Consider the following 21196-nt stretch of genomic DNA (forward strand, 5'->3'; position numbering starts at 1 on the left):
CGAAGTCAATTTACCGCTTGCAGCCCACGCTAGCCACCTGTCGTATTTGTAGGCACAGCTCGGGGCGGAGAGCGGACATTGTGTAATGACGCGGCTACAGGCACAAAGTCAGTAGAAATAACTCATCCTACGCACAGAGGATCGAGACGATGCTGTGGCAACTTGGCGCCCAACCTATAAACGCAAACACTCTGAGAGAAGGTAGGAAAGAAGAGCAGCTTTAAACACAGCTTGGAAATGGCCGGTGCTTGGTACGGTGAAGCATTGGGTCCTGACACTGTAATCCGGTTGCCGCTTCCGAGATACCAAGACGGGCTCTCATGGCCGGGACGTCGAGACCTACGACATCAATTGACTCGATTCAGAGTTGAGCTTGCTCTCCCTGTACAATTGATTATCAACTGCTGATACGGGTGCTATTCGCTTTAGCCACCTTGCAGCTTTGGATCTGATCGTCGGGCTTTGTCGAAGGCGTTTTACGGAGCTCGGCGTGACCATGTCGGCACTGAAGTTTGTGCGGTCGGTAAGCTTGGGGAATCCAGTTGACCCTGGTACTGGGTGGCTGACAAGGAGCTAGGTGTGGGAGTCTTTTCGCGCAAGCTCGGGCGTTGAACCACGGTAAGAAGGCTGACACGGGAAAGGCAAGAACTTTGCACTAAGCATGGCTCCAGGTTGATAGATGGCGTAAGTATGCGAGCTCCATCATGCGCAGAACTAGCAGCTTGCTATGCATAATGGCCACGGAGGAGTCCTTTACAAACTGCAAACTGAGGCATCTGTGCATAGTTGCGAATAGTAGCTGCTGAACCTGGGAAAGTCAATTTCGAGCTGCCCATCGAAAAGCACCATACAAACCGACTCGGCATACTCCATGGCGCGACCCTCGCCACCATGGTCGACACCAGCGGCTCCCTGGCCCTGGCTTCCCGTGGCCTATATTCAACTGGCGTGTCAACCGATATCAGTGTAACGTATCTGAACGCCGGCGGGAAAATAGGTGACCTGGTTAAAGGTGAAGTCATATGTGATAAATGTACGGGACAATTCCACCTGCCTCTGCCCTTGGGTACGATGTTTGCTGACTGGATTGTTCCTAGTTGGCAAAACCTTGGCATTCACCTCGGTGAAATTCATGAACAAGAACGACGAGATCGTGGCACGGGGGAGTCATACCAAGTTTGTCGCTCTGGCATGGAAGGACGAGAAAAACATCACGGACGAGCTGAAACCACAGGTTGACGAGTCACAAGCTAGTGAAGTCACCAGGACTAGTTTCAGCCATCAAGTCAAGTCATAGCTTTGCGCGAGCAGTCCGTCACCCGGGCGTCTCTGCGTGAGAAGAAAAGCATCAAAGCAGCGTATTGTGCATATAGATCATACCGAAGACTCACCATCCAGAGACAACCGAACACCTACCGCAGGCGTCGTGTGGCTTCATTTCGCTTGGAATAATGAGATCGGGAGCCAAAGGAGTTTTCAGCTGTCTGGTACGGCCGTCTCGCTGTTCGGCTGAACAGTGGTTTGGGTTCATTAGTGATATTGAGACAGAAGCGCGCGAGGTACTTGGCCGCGCATTCTGGGGCTCGCCGGCCCATGTGCCCGCTAAAACCCTTGCAGCGCTCACCTCTATGTGGTATCGTGGCAAAGCATGTACATCCTGCTGAGGCATCTGTGGATCCCGTGGCTTGCACCGGCTACAAAATGCCTCTTCCAAACACACTTAGCATCCTCTCCAACTTTTTGAGTCTGTACAGCTTCGTGACTTTAGAATAATCCCTTTGTTACCGTGAATATTTTCCCGTACGCCATCATCATATGTGTGGCTCGTTAAGCCTCTGGATGGTTCGAGTTCGTACAAGTGTGAAATAACATTAATGTCGATGTCGTGGTAGACGCTGACCAATATCGATATGTACCATGCCAACAGAAAGTATTATCGCCGGCTGAAGATGATAAAATGTTGGTTCCCCCGAATTTGAAAATGCGGCCGCCAAGGGTATCGTATGTATACGCTCGTTGTTGAAGGGTAATCATTTCCAGAAGTGCATTATCGTGTGATGATGATCTGGAAACCATCCACCCACGATCCACAACTGCCAGAAATTCCTGCGAGGCTGTAACCTCGAGGGGCCATCAAAGTGTGCCTATCTCGCGGTTAGGTAATCCAGACCGGCCGAGCGTGAAGCACTTACCCCGAGCCACCGGTTGCATTACCAAAGACACCTGATCTCCGACCGGTGCTGGTCAAGATCTCGATTCCGTCGATCCACAGGCCAGCGCGCAGGTAGAAACCGAGGATGGTCTCCCCACGCCGAGTATCTAATAATGTCAGAATTGAACATAGCATGTACGACGGAAGTTGAGCTTACCCAGGAAGAACTCATCCCCACCAGGCTTACCTCCTCTCTTGCCGAACAGCTGACTGTGACCATCCTCATAGCAGAACTCTATTCCGTCAAGTGCATATCCAGAATACACCCTGACAGAAGTCAGAAGTTTCGTCTGCAGATGAGTGCTCTCCAGAATTAACTCGATCGGTTGAGAACCCTCTAGCTGAGAGTGGCCCAACTTTTTGCTTCGGAAGCCCAGCCGTGTGTCGAAGGACTTGCCCAGCCCGACAACATTGTTGAAGGCGTTCATCGTCAAGCCTTCGTCACGTTTCGGTGCTTGCCTTACATGAGGTAGTGCGACGATATTCTTTTTCGATAAGAGATCTTCCAAGTCCTCGATCTGCTCACTCCGAGAACTGCCGCAGAAGATGGTGAGAGACACCTTGGCTTTCTTCTTGTCCTCAGGGAGACGTGCTCGGATATCAGCTTCTGCGAGGGAGATTTGTCGGGGCATGACGCTGCGGCGAGGATCGGTTGTGGTGAAATCAAGCCACTGTCGGCACAATTCGTCATCGGGCGTTCGAATTTCAACGAAGGCTATTCCTGATGCCGCAGAACAGATTACACTGCCGTTGCCGACCGGGAAATACTGGATGCTGTCGTCTTGTGGCAGAGATTCGTCGCTGGGTATTCTGAAGCAGGGGTGGTGCCGAAATCGCAGAGCGTCGAGTCGATGCCAGGCGCATTCGTCTTCTGGCCGGCAGATCGGCAGCCCTTGTGATTTCGTTCTTGTTGAAAACGGCTCCCTGACTAGGAATGTTCGATTTAGCCGGACGTAGTCCCTGAGCATGACTCCATTCTCTTGATGTGGACAGCCGAACAGGTGGCCAACTTCATGCAGATGAGCCCCAATGCCGATATTCGCAGCTTCCCAACTGCTTCCAGACTCATTGCAATCGTTTGCGACGTATTTGGTATCTGTCCGTGTGCAGTCACTGAAAGCTGGAACTATTTCTTCAATGGAGGATGGGTAGCTCTGAAGAGCGTGAGAACCGAAAATGGCAAGGCCGAGGTCATCACCGGTACCGCCTAGCGCAGCATGTCCTCGGATTGTGCCCGCGTCTGGATCCCAATGCGAATCGAGAAGCATACAAGCGACGTATTGCTTCTGTCCAGGGCGGATGTTGAAATGTTTCTTGACAGCATCTGCAGCAATCGAGTACAGGTCCCCCTTCTTCGCCGCCGGACCATATTGCTGTGCATACTCAAGACTCTGCAGCTCTTCGGTAGTTCTGTCTGAGCGTACAACATGAATCCTAGTTTCATTTTTCATGGTCCCGATCTCCCAGTCCCGGATGGACAGAGTGCCCGTCTGCCACTCTTCTTCGAACCTGAAACATCTGCGACCGAACTTGTGTCGATACATCTGTTCGGCCGTAAATGTCTGCCACAGATGAGCAGCCATTCGAAACTTTCTAATGGCCATCGACAGGTCATTTCCTTCATTCTGTATTCTTTGCGGTACCGCATCGTATGTACAGGGTGAATCCTTCCCAACGAGGATCACCAGCTGTAAAGGCGGTGCGCTATTCAACGGAAGGTAGTTTAGCATAATGTAGGAGGAATGCATCGTAGGCGTGACCCCATTGCTGTGGCGGCTCAATGATGGCGACGTGAAGTCGAAGCGTATTCTATTCCAGCCAGGTGATAGGTAGATCAAAGCCTTGAAATATGAATCTGAGACTGGCCAGTTGGTAGGTGGAAACGCCTGTCCGTCCTTGTCGTGGTGAACCGTCAAATTGCCATCCATGGGCTTCTGATTGGGATCGCCTATTTCTCCATTCACCAACAGCAGCTTGTGATGGACCTATTTCCGCATGTGAGCTTACCATTCCACGTCCCTTGTGTTTCGACCTACCACTGAGTTGTCCAAGATAGAAGTCACCCGGGGCGCGTACATGGAGGTCGGCGGAGGTACTCGTATGGTGCCATTGGAGCCAGATGGAGACAGAGCCTGCACCAGGTCAGCTTCGGGGATCTCTCTTTGCCATCGGTGTAACCATTCTTCTTACTATCATGCTATTGCGGTTTGAGCTTGGCACCATGACGCTTGGTCTCTGAGGGATCGGAGGTGGGGTGTCGCCATTGCTCTTAACGCTGCCCAATACATTATGAGAAGACCCATTGGCATAATAGGTGGACGGCGGTGTGGTGCTTCCTGGCGTGGAGTTGAGGGTGGATGAGGATTTGGCAGTTGGCACCGTACCATTCGACTCTGTTGAGGAATCGGAAGTTCGGAAACTGGCTTTTGATCGTCGGCGCAGCTCTTTGAAGAACGGCATGACTGTGTGCGATGAGACGGGAGCGAGGGCGTTATAAGCCGCTCATGGATAATACGATGATGCAGGGATTGAGCTCAACGCCGCGACCAGGATGTCACAGATCCAGCCCAGCTGTATACGGAAGATGTAACAATCGCAGGCACATGGATGTGCAATGGAGGTGTTTCGAATCGATGATTGGCTGCCGGGGAGCCGAACTGTATTTAGAGAGGTGGGAGGTATCACCGCAGACAAGAAGGCAAACTCAATCTGTGGATTATCCAGGACAAACGAGCGACAGTGAGGACGTCGATGGACGTGTCAGACCTGTGTGAGTGTGAAGGTGAGACGAGAAAGCACGGAAAATCTTCAGTCCAACAACAGCGACTAGTAGCCGCAGTAGTAGTGGCGACGGCAAGGTGTCATTATCTGCCCGGACTTTGGGCTCGCAGTTCCTTGAGAAGCAGCTGGGCAATCCATTTGGGTAGCACCGGATGGACAAGCAGCTCTCCAGCAAATATGGAGTGGAAACGGCAGGCTCGGACAAGAGACATGCGTCGCAAGGAGCAGGTGCGATTCGCCAGGATCATGAGGCACGTACGAGTACTCGCACTGTGGACAAGGCAGGCAGTGGAGAACGGGAAAGCGCAATCTGCAACCAGAATTTGCGATGGTGGGCGGGTAGGGCAAGCGGCTGTCGACGTGCAGCTGAATGATAACAGGTGGGGAAAGGATATGTAAATGCGCATGCTCAGCATCCAACTCCAGCGCGAAATACCTGCACCTGCCCCTTTGCCAACCGCTTGGACCAATGCATTTAGGCTTCTTTAGGCCTGGTGCCCGCAGAATCGATGACTTGGGCTTGCAACTTAGGCGGGCCATGACGTCGAGGTCAAGCGTGGAGAACGTGCGGTTGGCGGCCACCATGCGGAATAAGCTTATCGGTGCCAGCGCCGAGAGATTATCGGTGGTTGGCAAGCACTTTCCTCCGTGGTGTCGACGACTGAACATACTTGCTTTCACGAAATGTTCCAACTGCTGAGGCATGATTGAAAGACAAGAAGAAACAGTCTACGCCGGCTCTGGTCCTCTGCGAGTAAGCGCAAATGGGCTGACTGTTTAGACAAGAAGACAGCAACAGAGATGTGAGCCATACACGGACGCTAACCAGCCCTTCTGCCTTTCAACAGGCACATTCAACATTGCACAGTACGGTGAACCACAGATCCCTATTGACCCAATCTCGGTCGGCAAGAGACGGAACAGTGTTTCAACATCTTTCTTGCATTGAATGGAGTGGAGGAAGATCCTGCATCACTGTACTAGACTCCTCAGTGCGCCAGTTGTTATCGTCAGTACCCCAGGAGTTCAAACTGTTCCAAACATATAGCTCGATATGTACGGAGTACCTATGAGACAATCGTCACATTTCGTTTATCAGGGCAGGATCTCTGTAATGACATCGGGCTGTCATCAATGCACTACGAATACGTACTTCCGAAAAACCCCGAGCCATGGCAAGAAAATCAGCAGATGTTCTTGTGTAGAAGTGGGATTTCGTCGTATGCCGCCCAGAGGATGTGACGCCTCAAGATTAGTTATGAAGCAGCTTCACGGATAAGCCACCCGAAGATGTTCCTTTCTACCGTCCTTTACAGGGCACAACACTCCGTATCGACGCAAAGAGCAGCTTTCTTGACTTCCGCCCGATTATCTGAAAGCAAGAAGAGAGGTAGGGTTCGATGCTGGGACCATTGCTGTAGAAAAGCTATACAGTATGTCACCAACACCAGTGGAGTCGGTTGCGATAGATGTCCGAGAGCGAGATTGGTTAGTCATCCCATAGCGTGCCTCGTTCCTGAGAGTTCGGGACCTGAGCGCTACACCTCTTTAGGCAGGCTGTCTTCTGCCACCCCGTAAGTTGGCAGCTTTGAGATAATTTAGAACTGTCATTGACAGGGCAGGAGAGAAAGGAGAATATCCACAGCTCTTGATACGAATGACAGCTCAATAACTAGCCCCTGCGCTGTCAAAGAATGTTCCGATATACAAAGAGTAATCGAGATCGAAGATCCAGGCACGACAGGGCCCGAGTATCCGAAGCGAAAAAAGAATAGTTAGGAACATGCAGTAATCTGGTACCTGCAACCGCCAGATCGTGTGAGAAACTTGACTGAGAAACTAGGCGGAGAAGGGCTTGTTTTCCGCCATCATTGGGCCGTGGTCAAACGTGGGTTTGAAATGGATGTGTCCTCGTCGACGCCTATGGCTGGGCTCGTTGGAGCCAGCTGCAAAGAAATGCATGCGACCTGCAGCGGCCAATCTCAGAGCCAGTCGGTAGGTTCGAAGTCGAGTCTCAGTTAACCGTAGGCCATGCTTAGCAGCTTGGTTAAGAGCCAATGGGGAGGAGCCAGTACCAGCCACAGGCGAGTTGGAGCTTCAGATGGAGGGCCTCAGTCAAGTCCTGCGAGGGCACCCCTCGTCACTTGTCCTCCACACTTGCCGCTCTGACTGCCTCCCTAGCACAATGATTAACTTGTTCGGTCGATGCTTTCTGTCAATGGTCTCTACCACAGTACAACCACCGCATTCCTTAACTCTCTTAACTTGAAGAACCCCGGACTGCTGCTCTCATTCACTCAGCTGCCTCCTTCCTACATAGTCGCTCACCCTTCTCTCACTGATCTTTCAGCATGACCTCGGTCCATCAGTGAACAGCATTCGAGGGAGTACAACAATAGAACAGGTCGATACCCGCCTTACCCTGGTCCGTGGCCCCACGAATTGCCAGTCCAAGTCTGGATCCATCGCAGGAATTAGACCAGCTCGACTTCAATTCTTTGCTAGCCTGCGCATTGACGTTTCGGGGCAACACCACATATTTGACAAAACTCGTACCCTTTTCTCCTTCTTATACCACCGGATCCCCGATCCCTCATGCTGGCCTCTCGGGACTACTGCAACAACATGAACTCCCAACAGCATCCTTATGCAGCAGCTCAAGTGGCCGAGAAGGTAATGCGGAGAGTGGAAATTGCAAAGGTAATCCCAATTCCAGCCCACTGAGTGTCACTCGACCTTGTTCAGAGCTGACTGCGGTCCAATGTTAGGTTGCTCGAAATCTTCAAGACTGTCTGGCCTTTGCCAGCTTCAAAGCCCAGAACGGCTGGCAAGATCGAACACTCTCGTCCATCGAGCCCGAGTTCACAGAGAAGCTGAAGAGAAAGAGACCGTTTCTTGAGGAAGACCTTGCCGTCGACACCTCATCCGACGAAGAGTTCGTCCCCACATCGTCCATTGCAAACAATCGGTTCTCCAAGCCCTCGAATCCGACCTTCAAAGTGCCTGAACCTCCCTTTGGTTCGAGAAAGAGAGTTCGTTCCAACTCCACCACTGGGCTCGACAGACAATCATCTGCATCGACATGGAAGCAAGATCATGGCTTGCCACAGTCTTCTCCTGCCTTGAACCGAACGCAGTCTTTCCATGAGCATACTCTACTTCATCCAGAGTCTGCTAGCATGCATAATACAACTGATGACTCTCCTATGTTTGACGCTCAATCTGACGACGATGACCATGACATGCCAGCCTTCGGCCACGAACCCTCAAGCAGTATCCTGTCCTCATCCCCGCCTCGCACTCCCCCGTCAACTAAGCGTCTCCTCAATCCCAACACGAAAAGCTCTGGAGCTGATCTTCTGCTGTATTTGGCAAATTCACCATCCCGCTCACCTGCTGCTCATTTCCACCGACCCTCTGATCACTCAAAAGAACCACCCTCCACGCCGCCTTCACAGCACTCGCATCTTCCATCTTCAGTCATGACAACTCCAGGTACAAACCTTGGGTTGTTCAATGGCGCCCTGCAAACGCCAGGTCAAAATTTCAACCTTGCTGACTTCTGCAACGTCACTCCATCACCCGCACCGACCCAATGGCGCACTCCCAACATTACGCAGACACCCAGCCGCTTTTCCAAGAGAGGCTTGAATTTTGATTCTCTGCAACCCCCATCTGGTAGTCCAAATGTGCAACGAAAGACACAAAGCAGCAAAGGACTGGCACTCCAACTTGGTGATGAACTCATTCCAAGATCATGACCGCTTGCGGCCTCTCTACCAACATTAACTATTGCTACGATAAAACGCCAACAGACACTGGCATAGCCGTGTCATGGCCCACTCGATCTGTTACGACTGACATACAAAATTTCCTTTTTACTCAGAAACAATGCAGGAAGACCCAAAAGGAGGGTCGATGTCTTTGAGCTTGAAACGCCACTGGAGCTGGACATCCGGGAAAGCCAAGCATCAATGGTCAAAGCAACGGATGGTGGGAAAGACTCTTGCGTGTCTCTGTGATATTGAGTACTCCGTGCTCTGAATTGTTTTTGCATCGACTATCTGATGTGGTCAAGTCGACCATGCCTACAGCCTGCCTCGACCAAGGTCGACATCTTGCTAATTGCACCAATCCGCCTCAAACAACAAGAGGAACTGAAGTACGTAGCTGAAAGTAGATAGCTCAGAATCAAACAAAATATTACCAATCAATCATCACGTAGCCAGGTCCTTCGCTCAATGCCGCTCAGCTCGTAATGCTTAGAGTGCTCGCATCGCGTGCCCGACAAACAGCATAGCACAGAATCGTCTTCTGTCCAGTTTGTGGCCCCTCGAGTCCTGGCAAACGCACGCCTGAAATTTGAACCATCGATTAGTGTTGCGCCACCGCCGGTCGAGGGGCTGTTTCTAGACTCGGTCGTGGAGCAGTACGTCAGACATGGATGCCACTCTGCGGCTTCGGCGAGACGCCGGTCAGCTCTAATAGACCTTGCGGTTGCTTTTTCTGCATGCACTTTATGGGGCTTGACAGCATTCCGGGCTTAGCATTTAGTTACGGAGTAATTACATGGTCGGAGTACAGTATCTATCGGCATCACCATTCCTGCGCGGCACTCATCCTACAGGCAAGATCCAAGGTGCTCTCCAATTCATCCACTATTCACAGCAGGGATGATATTACGCAGTATAAAGTCTATCAGCCACACTATAGAAAGGAAGCATTTTTCCGCAACCTGTGCTATGGTACTCGGAGTGTCGTAGACGAACGAACAGGATATGTACTGCAGGTCGTGGAACGCATATCCAACCGAAAGGGACAGCATGCAGTTATTTCTCGCACGTCGCTGCAGGATAAGCGAGACGCGTTGCATTCTCTCTCTGATAGTGTCGCATGCCCCCGATTCAGTAGAGACCGCTTACCGCAAGCAAATGCAGCATTTTTATGATGGTCCTGCAGTACTCGTACCCCGTACCGATGCGAGTCGCCTCCAACACAAGATGCCCCCAGTTCCTGGATCGATATCGAGTGATCACACCAGCCCCCGATCCATAAGTAGAACAATCACGATGTCCAAAGTGCGTGCAGATTGTGGAAATTCATGCGCGGCCGGGAAATGAGCACGCGAGACACGACCGCCGAGGTCGGGCACGTCGGGCTGGGGACGCGATCGATTTGCCGTTTCTTTTTCGGTCCCTCGTTTCCGGCGTCTATCAATCAACGTCAAACCACTGACCGCCATGTGAATTGTGAACGATGCCCAATTAAATGACCCATGAGCAGTACATCGCTACATCAATGCATCACACAACATCATCAAATTCCCTTGGTTTTTCAAAAAGTTCATGTTCCTCGGATTGACACGACACGACACGTCAACAGTGACCACGCCACACGTGTCAGACGCATCACCATCGTGCCGATCCCGGATAGTTCGCGTGCCTAGCGCGTAGCGCTAGCACCGATAAGTGGCGATTCCGCATACACAGTACTGTGGATCGCGGGGTTCCGCCGTTCGGTGCGAGGGGTGGCTGGCACGGCGACGCTATCAGCAACCGAGGATGGTCGGTCAGCCTTGATTCCTTTCTGCTGCAAAACTTGAGATGGTGACGACACGAGCCGCTACTACGAGTACGAGTCGCATCACTGCCACACCTACAGTACGCCACGCTCGCTTGGGATGTTCGCAGTATGCGCATGCCGACGAGCTAGTTCCTCGTCACGCTCAGCGCCGATGCAGGTGGTGTGCTGAGCGCTTAGGACGGCCAACAACAAGAGTGCCGACTCTGCAGCTTGTGCTTGAGGTGAATGCAGGATATGCAGGATTTCCCTGGATTTCTGGGATCAAAAAGCTGGGCCAAAGCTCACAAGCAGCTGAAAATTGGCGATTCCGACCTGGCTTCTTTCAATGCATGATGGCTTTTTGTTTTCGTGTTCGTGTCATGCCGTGGCTGACAGCGTAGCGACCGTTGGACACGAGGTCACAATCTCGACCGTGGTCTTCAGGCTTCGATCCTCAAGCTTGTCATATCAGTAGGGACTCTCAACACCTCATGCTGTGTATGAGGGAGCTCCCGCGGTCGGAGAAGAAAAGACCCTGGAAAGTCGAAGCCTTAGACCGGGATGGGGCACTCTCCTCCAATAATGGGTACAGTGTAACAAACGACACCTGTTGCATCGTGGCTTAAGTACCAAAGTCCTCCTCCACCCCGATAAGCAGTGCGGTGCTCTATGGAGTAGGAGTACGTACTCTGCACAGCACCTGCATCTAGACTCCCTCGTAGAAGTCTACCCGTACGGAGGATCTCGTGGCCATCCTTATCTGAGAGCGCGTCCCCGCTAATGGTATACTCAGCTTCGCGCATCACGATGCCGGACTCGAGCGAGTCTGTAACCGCGTGGACGTCTGCGCTTCAGTACTCGCCAGAACGATTGGGCATTCCTCGATTCGGACTTTGTCAGTCCGTTCTACTCCGTACTCATAGCCAAATACGGAGAGTCATGATGGTAGAGGGTTCCGTTTAGCCACCCGACATGGAGTGGAAGGTCTTTTCAAGTCCTGCTCACGCTCACAGCGACTGGCTTGCGCAGTGGTTCTCAGCCGCTGATACCTCGTATTACAACATCAAGTACCAATACTGCTTTGAAAAATACCGATCTATCTCCCTGGCTTCATCAAAGCCTGTTGGGTGGACGAAGGGTATAACTTTCCGTCCAGCTGTCGGTTCGCGCGCGCAATAGTGATGGGGCACAGAGCTACCACTCTTCACGGTGATCTAGTTGTCCGAGGTTTGCCAGGATCCGGTCGAGCTCATATAGAGCTTTCGTGTTCCCCAAGTACACAAGGCATTGGATAGGGAGACCATGTCTTGGCAAGAGATTGCGTTCAAGTAGAAGATTGCGAGTTGGTCGCTTGATGTGTATGGGGACGTCTGCCTGGTCGTATCAGGAACATCCCGTGAGTGTACGTCTCTCAAAGAAGTGCAACGTACGAAAGAGGGGCCGGGCCGTTGACTGACCAAGGCTGGCAAGACGGCTGGATCAACACTCCGTCTTAACACAGTAGATAGGCTTTTAGGTGCCTGTGGTCTTTGACGTCTATAGCCTTTCGGTAGAATTCTCCTGTGCCTCATCAATGCGATGTCTTTCCATCTTTGACATGATCGAGTCACTTCCTCGTCACCCTTTCCTCCCACTGCACACCAACCCACTCCTCCCTGAAACTGACGGTTCCGGTCTCACCACAATTATTCACGCAGGTCCCCACGATAATCGTGCCCCACTCCATGCCTTCGTCCAGGCTCAGGTCCTCGTCTTTCTCCAACTCATAAATCAAGCCCGGCACAAGCTGCAGCTCGAAAACCCTCTGACTGCCACAATTCTCGCATCTCGGGATACCCCTCGGCGCACCGGCTTTTCCATGCGGCACGATGAAGCGTGTTGCCAGACCGTCTGTGCCAGAGTATAGTAACGGTTCACCCTTGAACTCGTACCGAAGCACTTGATCCGGATTTTGTGCAATGCGGTCTGAGAACCTTTGGAATGTTTTATCCATTGTCATATCATAATCATCTTTACTGTTCGAGGCGCTAGCCGAATCTTCGGCGTCGTACTGGGTTTTGGAGGATTCACCATTCTTCACGGGGATAGCCGAGTCTTGTTCTTTTTCGAGTTCTTCTGGATAGGCGTCAAGGTAGAAGGAGGGGTATGGAGGGGGAAAATCGGAGAGCGCAGGCCATGGTTCTTGTGATGTTTTCTGTTCCTTGCTGGGTGCAGTCGAGTCGGCATCAATCTTCAGTTTCTCTGCGAATGACTGCGTGGGTGGTTGAGGTGAGGGCTCGTCGACCGGGTTTTGTGGAGGCAAAGCAGCTAACGTAGAGGGAGAGCCTATCGACGCGAACGGATTCGCTGCTGCTGCTCCGTGCGACGACGACATGGAAAATGGGTTTGCTGTCGACGCTGCGTTCGAGCCTGATATCGAGAAAGGGTTGGCGCCATTAGTCGCAGCTGTTTGCTGTGCTGGCCCTCCGAACAGTGCGCTTCCAAGATCTTGTAAAGGCTCCGCCGGTCGTGTGTCTGACAATTGCTTCTTCCCTTTGTGCTCTCTTGGCTCCGACTTCCTGACCTCTCGAAACGCGCGAACACTGCCCACCTTCTTCGAGCACTGTTTCTTCCTACAACATAGGATGTGCAAGCGTCGCTCGTCGTTGGGGAAATATTGTTGGAGGTCGGCATTAAGCTGCAACAGCAGGGACATGTAGCTGTTGCATATTTTGCATTTGGCGAGCGCAGCGGGGGGATTTATGGAGGCATCGAGCCAGGTAGGATGGCCCCCGACGTGGCTGATCTCGTCGCCCGTTGAATCAGCGGAGACGTAGCCGAGAGTGACGTTTGTGGTCGAGTAGTCTTCCCCCTCGTCTGAAGAGTCGCTGTCATAGGGAGGCATCTTGTGAACTATGACGATCTCCGCTCAGTGCTGGTCGATTCGGTGGAGCAATTAGGAAATGAATTGTCTATTAGTACCTCGTACATCTGGCGACAATTTTCTATCGCAGAAAATGATAGCGCTAAGAGTTAAGGTTGCGTCCCGCGCGGAAACCATCCAAAAGAAGAAAGGGCTATCAGGCTAAAGCTTCCCCACATTACGGCGCACCTTTCCGGCACTTCTCCGCAATGATCATCCTGGTCGACACCCTTTTCATTGTGGTCACGTCGCTGTCTTATGCCGCTTTGAGGACCCTGGTCGTGCTTCTGGCTTCCTGCTTCATCCCGTCTACTGACGCCGCACCTCCCATCCGCATATGCGTACTCCTCAGCTAGGCCGTGCCAGCCGCCCTTTCACGGGGTAAAGACCAATCATCCGATGCATCTCCCCGCGCCTTGGGAGGCGGGGAACCATGTTAAGCGACGTCGAGCCCGACTAGTATATTGTCCATAAATACCGTTCCACGACGTCCCGTACCCCAGGTAAGCCGGGAGACCTCCTTGCAGTAGTTCTTCTCCCAAGTCCTCGCCCACAGTCCCGGAGGCAGGCCATCGAAAGTCAACATGTCGACTCACAAAGCCACCGGCGTCACAATTGACGAGTATCAACTCCCAAGAGGCCGCAATGCTGCAGGAGCACTCTTGACCACGGCCCTTCTGGTACTGTCAGCTAACAGGAGGTTCGTCGAACCACGATCGTTGCTCCACGATCAGGTCCTAGCCAGAAACGCCAAAGTCCACAAACACAGACACCGAGGTCAAGACATCCTCTTCTACACCCTGTATGGATTGAGCGGCATACAGACTCTGTGGTTCGCCTTGACGAAAGCCAGGCAGCACAACCTCCAGCAATTCAGCGTTGCGTGGTTTCAATGGCTTATCACCATCTTCCTTGGAGGGACTTTCGCTCAGAAGCACTGGGATGAAGTGGTTGAAAAGAAGGAGTTGAAGACAATCAAGGAGATCTAGAGAGATAGGCGAGGCTGAAACGGCTCTTCCGGTGACATGTCTACGGCAGCCGAGTTGCTGGCCACCGCGATATTTTGATCGAAGCGACCAAGGAGTTCTATTGGAGGCAAATATGTGCTTGAAAGGCCTTCAGTGAGACAGATCTGTCATTATGCCAATTCTACCCTGGCTGTTGATGACAAAACGATGTTCGGAGGTTGCTGTGCTATTTCCCTATCTTTGCGCCTTGTACCGAGACCAAATGCCAAATGACACACATCTAGTCTCTTGCTTACCTAGGGAACTTCTTGACGATGATAACCCAGCCAAACCGGGTCAATCTGGCGCGGCAATACGAGAAGCTGCGCCTCCTGCCACTTTGAAACCATCGCCAAGACTGGAAAGTCTGGTGCAACCATTAAATGCCCAACTCAACTTCAACCTCACCTCCCACTTTACCTTTTTCTTACCTTGAAATTTCTCCCTCGCTCTTTTGCTTTCATGACAACTCTCCTCAGAGTCGGTATCGTGGTCCGGATGGCGTTGTAAGAACCTCACGACTAGTTCGCACGCCAGCTGATCCACCATGGCCTCAACAGCCCGTCACGAGCGAGGCTCAGCCTTCCTCCGCATCCCAGCCGAAATCCGACTGCACATCTATGGCTACCTCCTCCCCAAACACCGTCTAGACATCAATCTCTGTGATCCCGACGACAGCCACCCACCCAGCAGGGACATCCTGCCGGGCAAAAACAAAAAAGCCTCCCCCATCTCGGCCATGGTTTCTCTGAATCTGGCCATCGAAGCCATCACCCGCTCCAACGGTCTGCACCTCCTGCTGGTCAGCCCCCGCACCGCCACCGAATATGCGAGCCTGCTCGCCAAGCTGGCCGTCCGCTTCCACTGCCCGAAGTGCTTCGACGAGTGGCTCCGCAACGTGTCGTACGGTCTGGGCGTCGGCATAAAGTGGCTCAAGCGCGTCGAGATCCTGTTCGACTCGGAGATGGGAGCCCGGCCTGTCCGTAGCCGGGGCTTGCAAGGCATGACGCCCGCCTTGTCGAAGTTCATGGCCAACGAGATGATGAAGCAGTGCCAGCACACAGTCTACGCGTACTACGGCCGGTTGGACCTCATGGACCCGCCGAGCGAGGTGTGGAGGTACGAGCCTTACCGGGGCGAGAACTCGCAGGATTCTCAGGACGAAGCGACCAACGACTCGGCACAGGAGATGTCCCAATCCCAGACCCAGACGAACGGTGGACTGCATACGCATCCTTGGGTCATTAACGGAGGGTTCCCGGCCCCTGAGACGCGGGCGCCCTTTCATGGCAGCGCCGCGCTCACGTCCGGGCGGCGGTTGAGGCGGATCTTCCAAATATCATCTACCCATCATCCACGACCAGGTGAGGATCGAGACGAGCCTGCAGAGACGACGAGAGAGTGGATCATCAAGGGGTGGCTTAACGTCTAAAAGATTCGGGGAGGTGCTCAGGAAAAGTAGTGTATGTTTGTGCAACGTACCAAGCTTGCCCACACCAATGTATACGGAAAATCTAATGGTTGGTGGGAAGGCGGCGCTCAAAACGCCGAAGCAAGCACCTGGGTGGCACCTCTCTGCAGTACCTCCTCTGGGGCTCTGATTGCAGTAATTAATGTCCGGAAAGATCGACGAGCCACCAATGGGTTGACAGTGTCCCCTTTCCGTGTTGTTCCAGAATTAGCTCTAATTAGTCCTCTTCGATACGAAACAAATAGATAACATGGACGCAAGTCCTGTTGCGAGCAGCTTTCCACGCGTCGCGTCCGATTGCCGATAAACTCGTCCACCTCTGCCGTCTTAGAAGGTAAATTGCATCAACCCCGGGTTCAACACCAACGGCAACAAGGCGTGAGATCCTACATCAATCAAGTCAGTTAAACCAGTCACATTCCCGCCGTCACAGATCTGCGCAAACGCGGCGCGACGTTTGTTCACAATTTCGACATGAAGAAGGAAGGAACCCGGCAAAAAAATCGAGACTCACCTACGACCGTGGCCAGTGGCCAAATAGCTGTGAACCACCCGATCTGCCAATCGTACGGCACCAATTGGCCCAGCGGCCCCACTCCCGCCACGATTACCATGCCGACGCTGACGACCACGCAGAAGATGAAGGTGAAGCGAAACTTCCGGAGGATAGTGGGCACCTCGGCGAAAAAGGACGTGTCCGTGGCTTCCTTGGAAGTGGCGCCCCATGACATGTCTATGGAGAAAAGGTGGCTGAGGATCGCCTGGCTGACGTGCAAGCTGATGCCGCCTAGAAAGACCGTCAGGAGTGGGATCCAGCGGAGGTTCTCCCACAGGGCGGATGCCAGCGTCTTCTCCTCGACGCGGTACCGCATGACTGCGAGGGCGAGGTTACCCAGCGCGGTGAACACGATGATGATGGCAAAGTAGATCTTGAAACTGTCGATGTAGTAGTGGTCGAGGTGGCCGTTAAACCAACCCACGATGCAGTAGTTCAGCAACGTCAGGATCCACGCGCTGCCAATGGCGTAGTACGTGCCTATGTAGGCCATGATGGTGATCTTGCTGGGCAGTGGCATATTGGAGCGCACAAAGTCGCGGAACAGGGTCGTGAATGGTCCTTTAGTGACCCAGTCGCGGAAGGGGTGGAAGATCAGCTCGCTGCAGCCGTAGGCGTATTTCTCCCATCGGGCGAGCTCGTCGTACACGGTGAGCGAGACGCCTTCTTTGAACCCTTGGCCCGCGTAGACCGCGAGTCGGAGGATGTAGCCTTGTGTTTGGAGACGTAAGGCCATGTCAAAGTCCTCGGACACGGTGGCTTCAGACCAGTACTTCTCCTTGACTACGCCGTCGTTAATGTCCGCGTACACGTACGCTACATCCTGCACGGCCGTCCAGCGTAGAAAGGCATTATGTCCGACAAAGGGCGCGACGTCGCCGTTTGAGACGGCATATCGGATGGCCGTGTAGACGAGATTGGTGAAGAATGTGATTCCCTTCTCGAACCAAGAGTCCGTGACATTCATAACCCCGGAGGCGAATTGTATGATCGCGACTTCGGGAGAGGCTTCCATTTCGGAAACAGCGCTCAGGAAACAGTCCTGCGGGACGCGCGTGTCGCTGTCGATGAGCAGGATGTAGTCGCCAACGCGAATGTTGCCGGCTGCTTCGGTGCGGCCCTCGTCCTCATTGATGATTTCAGCTAATGTGGCTTGGTAGGCTGTGCGTTCGTGTTCGACTGCCCATGTGCCATCGGTTGGCTGGACCATGGCGGATAATTTGTCCTCGACCCGCGCGGAGACATTGAGCGCGTAATTCATGTTCGATGCTTTTTTGAACTTGCCGGCTCGGATAAAGGGCTGCTCGCCTTCACCATTAGGTTTTGGGTTGTGTTTGGGACGAGCCACCCAACCAATGTTGTGCTCGTCATAATAATCTCTCCGTTCTTGGGCTTCTTCAGCTGGGATGATCTGCATACCATCGTCGTTGATGAAGATATTAGCCGTGCCGCCTTGCATCTCGTAGGTGGAGATTGCATCCTTGATAGACTTGATCGTGGGATCGATGACGGACCAGAGCCCTTCTTTGTACACGGGGCATTGTATAGTGACGTGTGGCAACACACAGGATCCGTCCGTCGGGAGGCGAGGTGGAGGCATGCCGGAGTAGAATTTGGTGTTGGCGTTCATTTGGCTAATGGGGCCGATGATCTGGGCACAGCAACCGGCAACGGATTGCATGAAGAAGAGGGCTAGCCAGCACTGAAAGGGGACGACCGCGAAGAAGGCCAGTCGTATCCAGTCGTGGTCGACTTTTAGTTCGACGGCAATTTCCCGCCAGCCACTCCCAATGGCGGCGATGAGCAGGATCAGGGTGAAGGCCGTGAGAATAGGCTGAACAAGAACGATACGACGAGGTGGCAAAGGCCCTTCATGGTCCTGCAAGGATGCTTCGTGGCCGTTGGGACTCAGGTTAAGGGTGCTTGGTACAGCACTGAGAACTGGCAGTGCTGATACCTCATCATCGAACTCTCCCTTCCATACCATGCTGATAAGCTGGTCTTCAATGGATTGCACACGCTTAAGGATGTGATTGGGGTCGTCGTCCCATACAACGAGGATGTTGTTGGTTCGCACGAAAGCTGCAAATTGATGCTTCTGGCAGTCTGGTAGGGCGTTGATGTTTGGAAGAATCTGCAGCCGAAGGCCTGAGTCCAGCGGCATGTGGGTGAGTGTCTGATCCTGGAGAAAGAGTTTGACGACTCCCGTATTGACTGTCATGGCACACTACACATATTGTCAAGCACGGCTGATGCGCATGGAGAGGCTTCTGACCTTGACGTTCAGTCTCCTCACAGCATCATACACTCCGTCAGGCCGTGATGAGAGGTCTTCTGGCGCACACCTGTAGTCATCCTTAGCCTTTTTCAGCAAAACACCTTCCTCGATACTGTTGGTCGTCCACATTCGCTCTATTTGTTGCTGATGCAGCCAGTTGCACATCATGTCGGTCTTGAGCTCCCTGAGGTCCGGCATGGAGCTGTTCCGAAAATCTCCTTGCGGGTACAACATAGTTCTCCTGTTCGTGTTGTTCCTCGATGATACCGGTCTAGCTCTGGCAGAGGAAGCACTGGTCGGCCTTACTTCGCGGGCGGAGTCTGGAGTTCCTGGAGTGCAAAGTATCACAGACAAGTCGAATGTTGAAGTCATTGCTGGATGAGAGCTTTCCATGACGATAGAGGGTGTATCAGTTGAAGCAGACTGAGGGTTTTGCGGTGCGGTCGAAGCAGCCGCCTCAGCACTGCCCGCGGCCATGTCGCTGTCGAGGAATTGTGACTTCTGCAATTTTGGGGGCAGCTCTGGCTGGAGGAGTGGAAGGGTGAGAAACCGGGACAGCGGCGAGAGATCTCCATAAACAGGGACGACAAGCAGCGCTGGGCAATTAGGGTAAGCCTAGATTAACCCTTCCCATCAACGTGGGAGATCTCGGCTCTAGAAAGTCGGATTCCAGGAGATTGATGGTAGAGTGGATATGCGATGGGCCAGAGTGCCGAACAGTGGACGCAGATCTGGGCGGCATCCTTTCGCCGATCCTGGACCCATGTGAAGCATTAGATCAGAGGTTTCTGAGCAGGAGATTGCCGGTCTGGCCAGTGTCGGAAGCAGCAAATTTCCCACTTGCTAGCAGCATGGCCAGCAGGGACAGAGGCATGAGTGCCTGGGAACCAACATTTGACCACTGACGCGAACTGAATGGGTCTGCTCTCGCGGCCAGTCCGTGAGTCAAGTCCTCACCTTGATATCAATGCGCAAGCCACTACCGCACGATGACGAATCGAGCATGAGCAACCTCGAGCACTGTGCGAAGGGAAATAAGACCAGGCACATATTGTTTTCGAACGAAGCGTTTCTGAGACAGGGCTGAGTAGGTTGGTCGGAATCTGAGACTTGGCAGCCCGTACCAGAATTCAGATGACACCAATCCTAACCCCTGACAGGCCAGTTGAAAATGGTACGGCGCATACCTGTCACAAGCGAGCATGATGCTATCTTTGACGGAAAGCTTGTTGTGGACAATTACCGACATCCGCCCGTTCATTTCTGCAAAGTCCATGCCATTGACACGCCGTGGATAGTGGTACGTACAGTGACCGATGCATTGAGAACGACGGGCACCACCGAGATGGGGGCGAGCGTTGTGTGGCCAACGTCTCCATTGTCTTGATCTTTTAAAGGCCAGTGGGCGCCAACTGCGGCTCTGTGCGCATCAGCTCGATGAGTGTATTTTCATATTCTCCTATTCTCACAGCGCCAGCATCCCAGATCAGGACGGCTTGCAGTTGCGCGGCTCGTGGGATGCGCTCCCCACTCTTCCTCCGGATCAGCTGCGGCGTTGCTTGCACATATCCGATAACATTGATCCAAGTGCCTATGGCAAGTGTAGTCGAATCTGTTGTTTCTAGGATAAGAGTGATTTCTACCCATATGCTTGGGACTGGGCTAATGTCCTTGGGAAATGCATGCTCGAGGAGGATCCGACTTCGGGCACTGTCGTACTGTACGATACTTGGACAACAAGTCAATAGTATGGACACTGGCGCGCATGAAGCCTCTTACCATCCCAGAAATCTCACCTTTGTCCCCGAGGCAAGAGTAGCAACTTCGTGGAGAAACACGAATGTGCTGGGAACAGGCGCGTTTGTCGCATTTTCGCTCATTGTAGCTCTACCGTATCAGATAGGCAGCCAAAGTCGGGTATTCTGGCGGTAACGAGCATTTTCCTTCTCTGCTTGAGAGTAGAGACACGCTCAAAATACAATTTCGAGTTTGGCGTGTTTGCGAAGGAAATAGCACTGAGAGTCAAGCTGAAAGTGCCTGGGAAACCACGAAGTGCTTCGCATTCCACGTGATCTCGGCAGACCTGCCGTGAGAGCAAGTGGGCTCGTCGGATCGAACTGGCGATGTCATGGCTTTGGCTCTTTATGATCCGCTGCCTGGCACCTCACCGCAAGCCACACTCTTTACATCGCACGTCTCTGCTGATCTGCTACCTGTCCTATTGCTCACGCGGTCTTCGACTGTTCGATCTTGACCTTCAACATCCCAGGGGACAGCCGCAGCCTGGAACATACCGATCACATCGCGTGACCACTCGCCGTCGGCACATGCGATACGGTTCGAACGAGGTGGACCTGTGATCATTTCGCTCGACACCCTTTGCATCTATTACCAGGACTTCTGCACAGCCTAGAATACACGATCCGC

At 52.9% G+C, this 21196-nt stretch overlaps 8 protein-coding genes across 8 annotated transcripts; 4 read left to right on the top strand and 4 right to left on the bottom strand.

Moving 5' to 3' along the window:
- Positions 1-891: 891 nt before the first annotated feature.
- A1O7_03857 (uncharacterized protein) lies at positions 892-1297 on the top strand (the record flags this gene model as incomplete). The annotated part of the gene is made up of 2 exons (XM_007757874.1): positions 892-1033; positions 1098-1297. The coding sequence occupies 2 exons, from the start codon at positions 892-894 to the stop codon at positions 1295-1297; spliced, it is 342 nt and encodes a 113-aa protein (XP_007756064.1).
- Positions 1298-2047: 750 nt separating this feature from the next.
- A1O7_03858 (uncharacterized protein) lies at positions 2048-4672 on the bottom strand (the record flags this gene model as incomplete). Its single annotated transcript, XM_007757875.1, has 6 exons — positions 2048-2144; positions 2193-2319; positions 2370-2604; positions 2677-4197; positions 4249-4344; positions 4403-4672. 6 exons carry the CDS (start codon positions 4670-4672, stop codon positions 2048-2050), a joined length of 2346 nt encoding a protein of 781 aa, XP_007756065.1.
- Positions 4673-7618: 2946 nt separating this feature from the next.
- Positions 7619-8754, top strand: A1O7_03859 (uncharacterized protein; the record flags this gene model as incomplete). The annotated part of the gene is made up of 2 exons (XM_007757876.1): positions 7619-7693; positions 7762-8754. The coding sequence occupies 2 exons, from the start codon at positions 7619-7621 to the stop codon at positions 8752-8754; spliced, it is 1068 nt and encodes a 355-aa protein (XP_007756066.1).
- Positions 8755-12161: 3407 nt separating this feature from the next.
- A1O7_03860 (uncharacterized protein) lies at positions 12162-13439 on the bottom strand (the record flags this gene model as incomplete). The annotated part of the gene is made up of 1 exon (XM_007757877.1): positions 12162-13439. The coding sequence occupies one exon, from the start codon at positions 13437-13439 to the stop codon at positions 12162-12164; it is 1278 nt and encodes a 425-aa protein (XP_007756067.1).
- Positions 13440-14041: 602 nt separating this feature from the next.
- Positions 14042-14446, top strand: A1O7_03861 (uncharacterized protein; the record flags this gene model as incomplete). Its single annotated transcript, XM_007757878.1, has 1 exon — positions 14042-14446. One exon carries the CDS (start codon positions 14042-14044, stop codon positions 14444-14446), a length of 405 nt encoding a protein of 134 aa, XP_007756068.1.
- A 565-nt stretch (positions 14447-15011) lies between these two features.
- A1O7_03862 (uncharacterized protein) lies at positions 15012-15896 on the top strand (the record flags this gene model as incomplete). Its single annotated transcript, XM_007757879.1, has 1 exon — positions 15012-15896. One exon carries the CDS (start codon positions 15012-15014, stop codon positions 15894-15896), a length of 885 nt encoding a protein of 294 aa, XP_007756069.1.
- Positions 15897-16262: 366 nt separating this feature from the next.
- On the bottom strand, positions 16263-18967 carry A1O7_03863 (uncharacterized protein; the record flags this gene model as incomplete). Its single annotated transcript, XM_007757880.1, has 3 exons — positions 16263-16321; positions 16450-18718; positions 18767-18967. 3 exons carry the CDS (start codon positions 18965-18967, stop codon positions 16263-16265), a joined length of 2529 nt encoding a protein of 842 aa, XP_007756070.1.
- A 1193-nt stretch (positions 18968-20160) lies between these two features.
- Positions 20161-20649, bottom strand: A1O7_03864 (uncharacterized protein; the record flags this gene model as incomplete). The annotated part of the gene is made up of 2 exons (XM_007757881.1): positions 20161-20497; positions 20549-20649. 2 exons carry the CDS (start codon positions 20647-20649, stop codon positions 20161-20163), a joined length of 438 nt encoding a protein of 145 aa, XP_007756071.1.
- Positions 20650-21196: the final 547 nt, after the last annotated feature.

The sequence above is a fragment of the Cladophialophora yegresii genome, assembly GCF_000585515.1.
Source record: "Cladophialophora yegresii CBS 114405 chromosome Unknown aczIN-supercont1.3, whole genome shotgun sequence".
Classification (NCBI taxonomy): domain Eukaryota; kingdom Fungi; phylum Ascomycota; class Eurotiomycetes; order Chaetothyriales; family Herpotrichiellaceae; genus Cladophialophora; species Cladophialophora yegresii.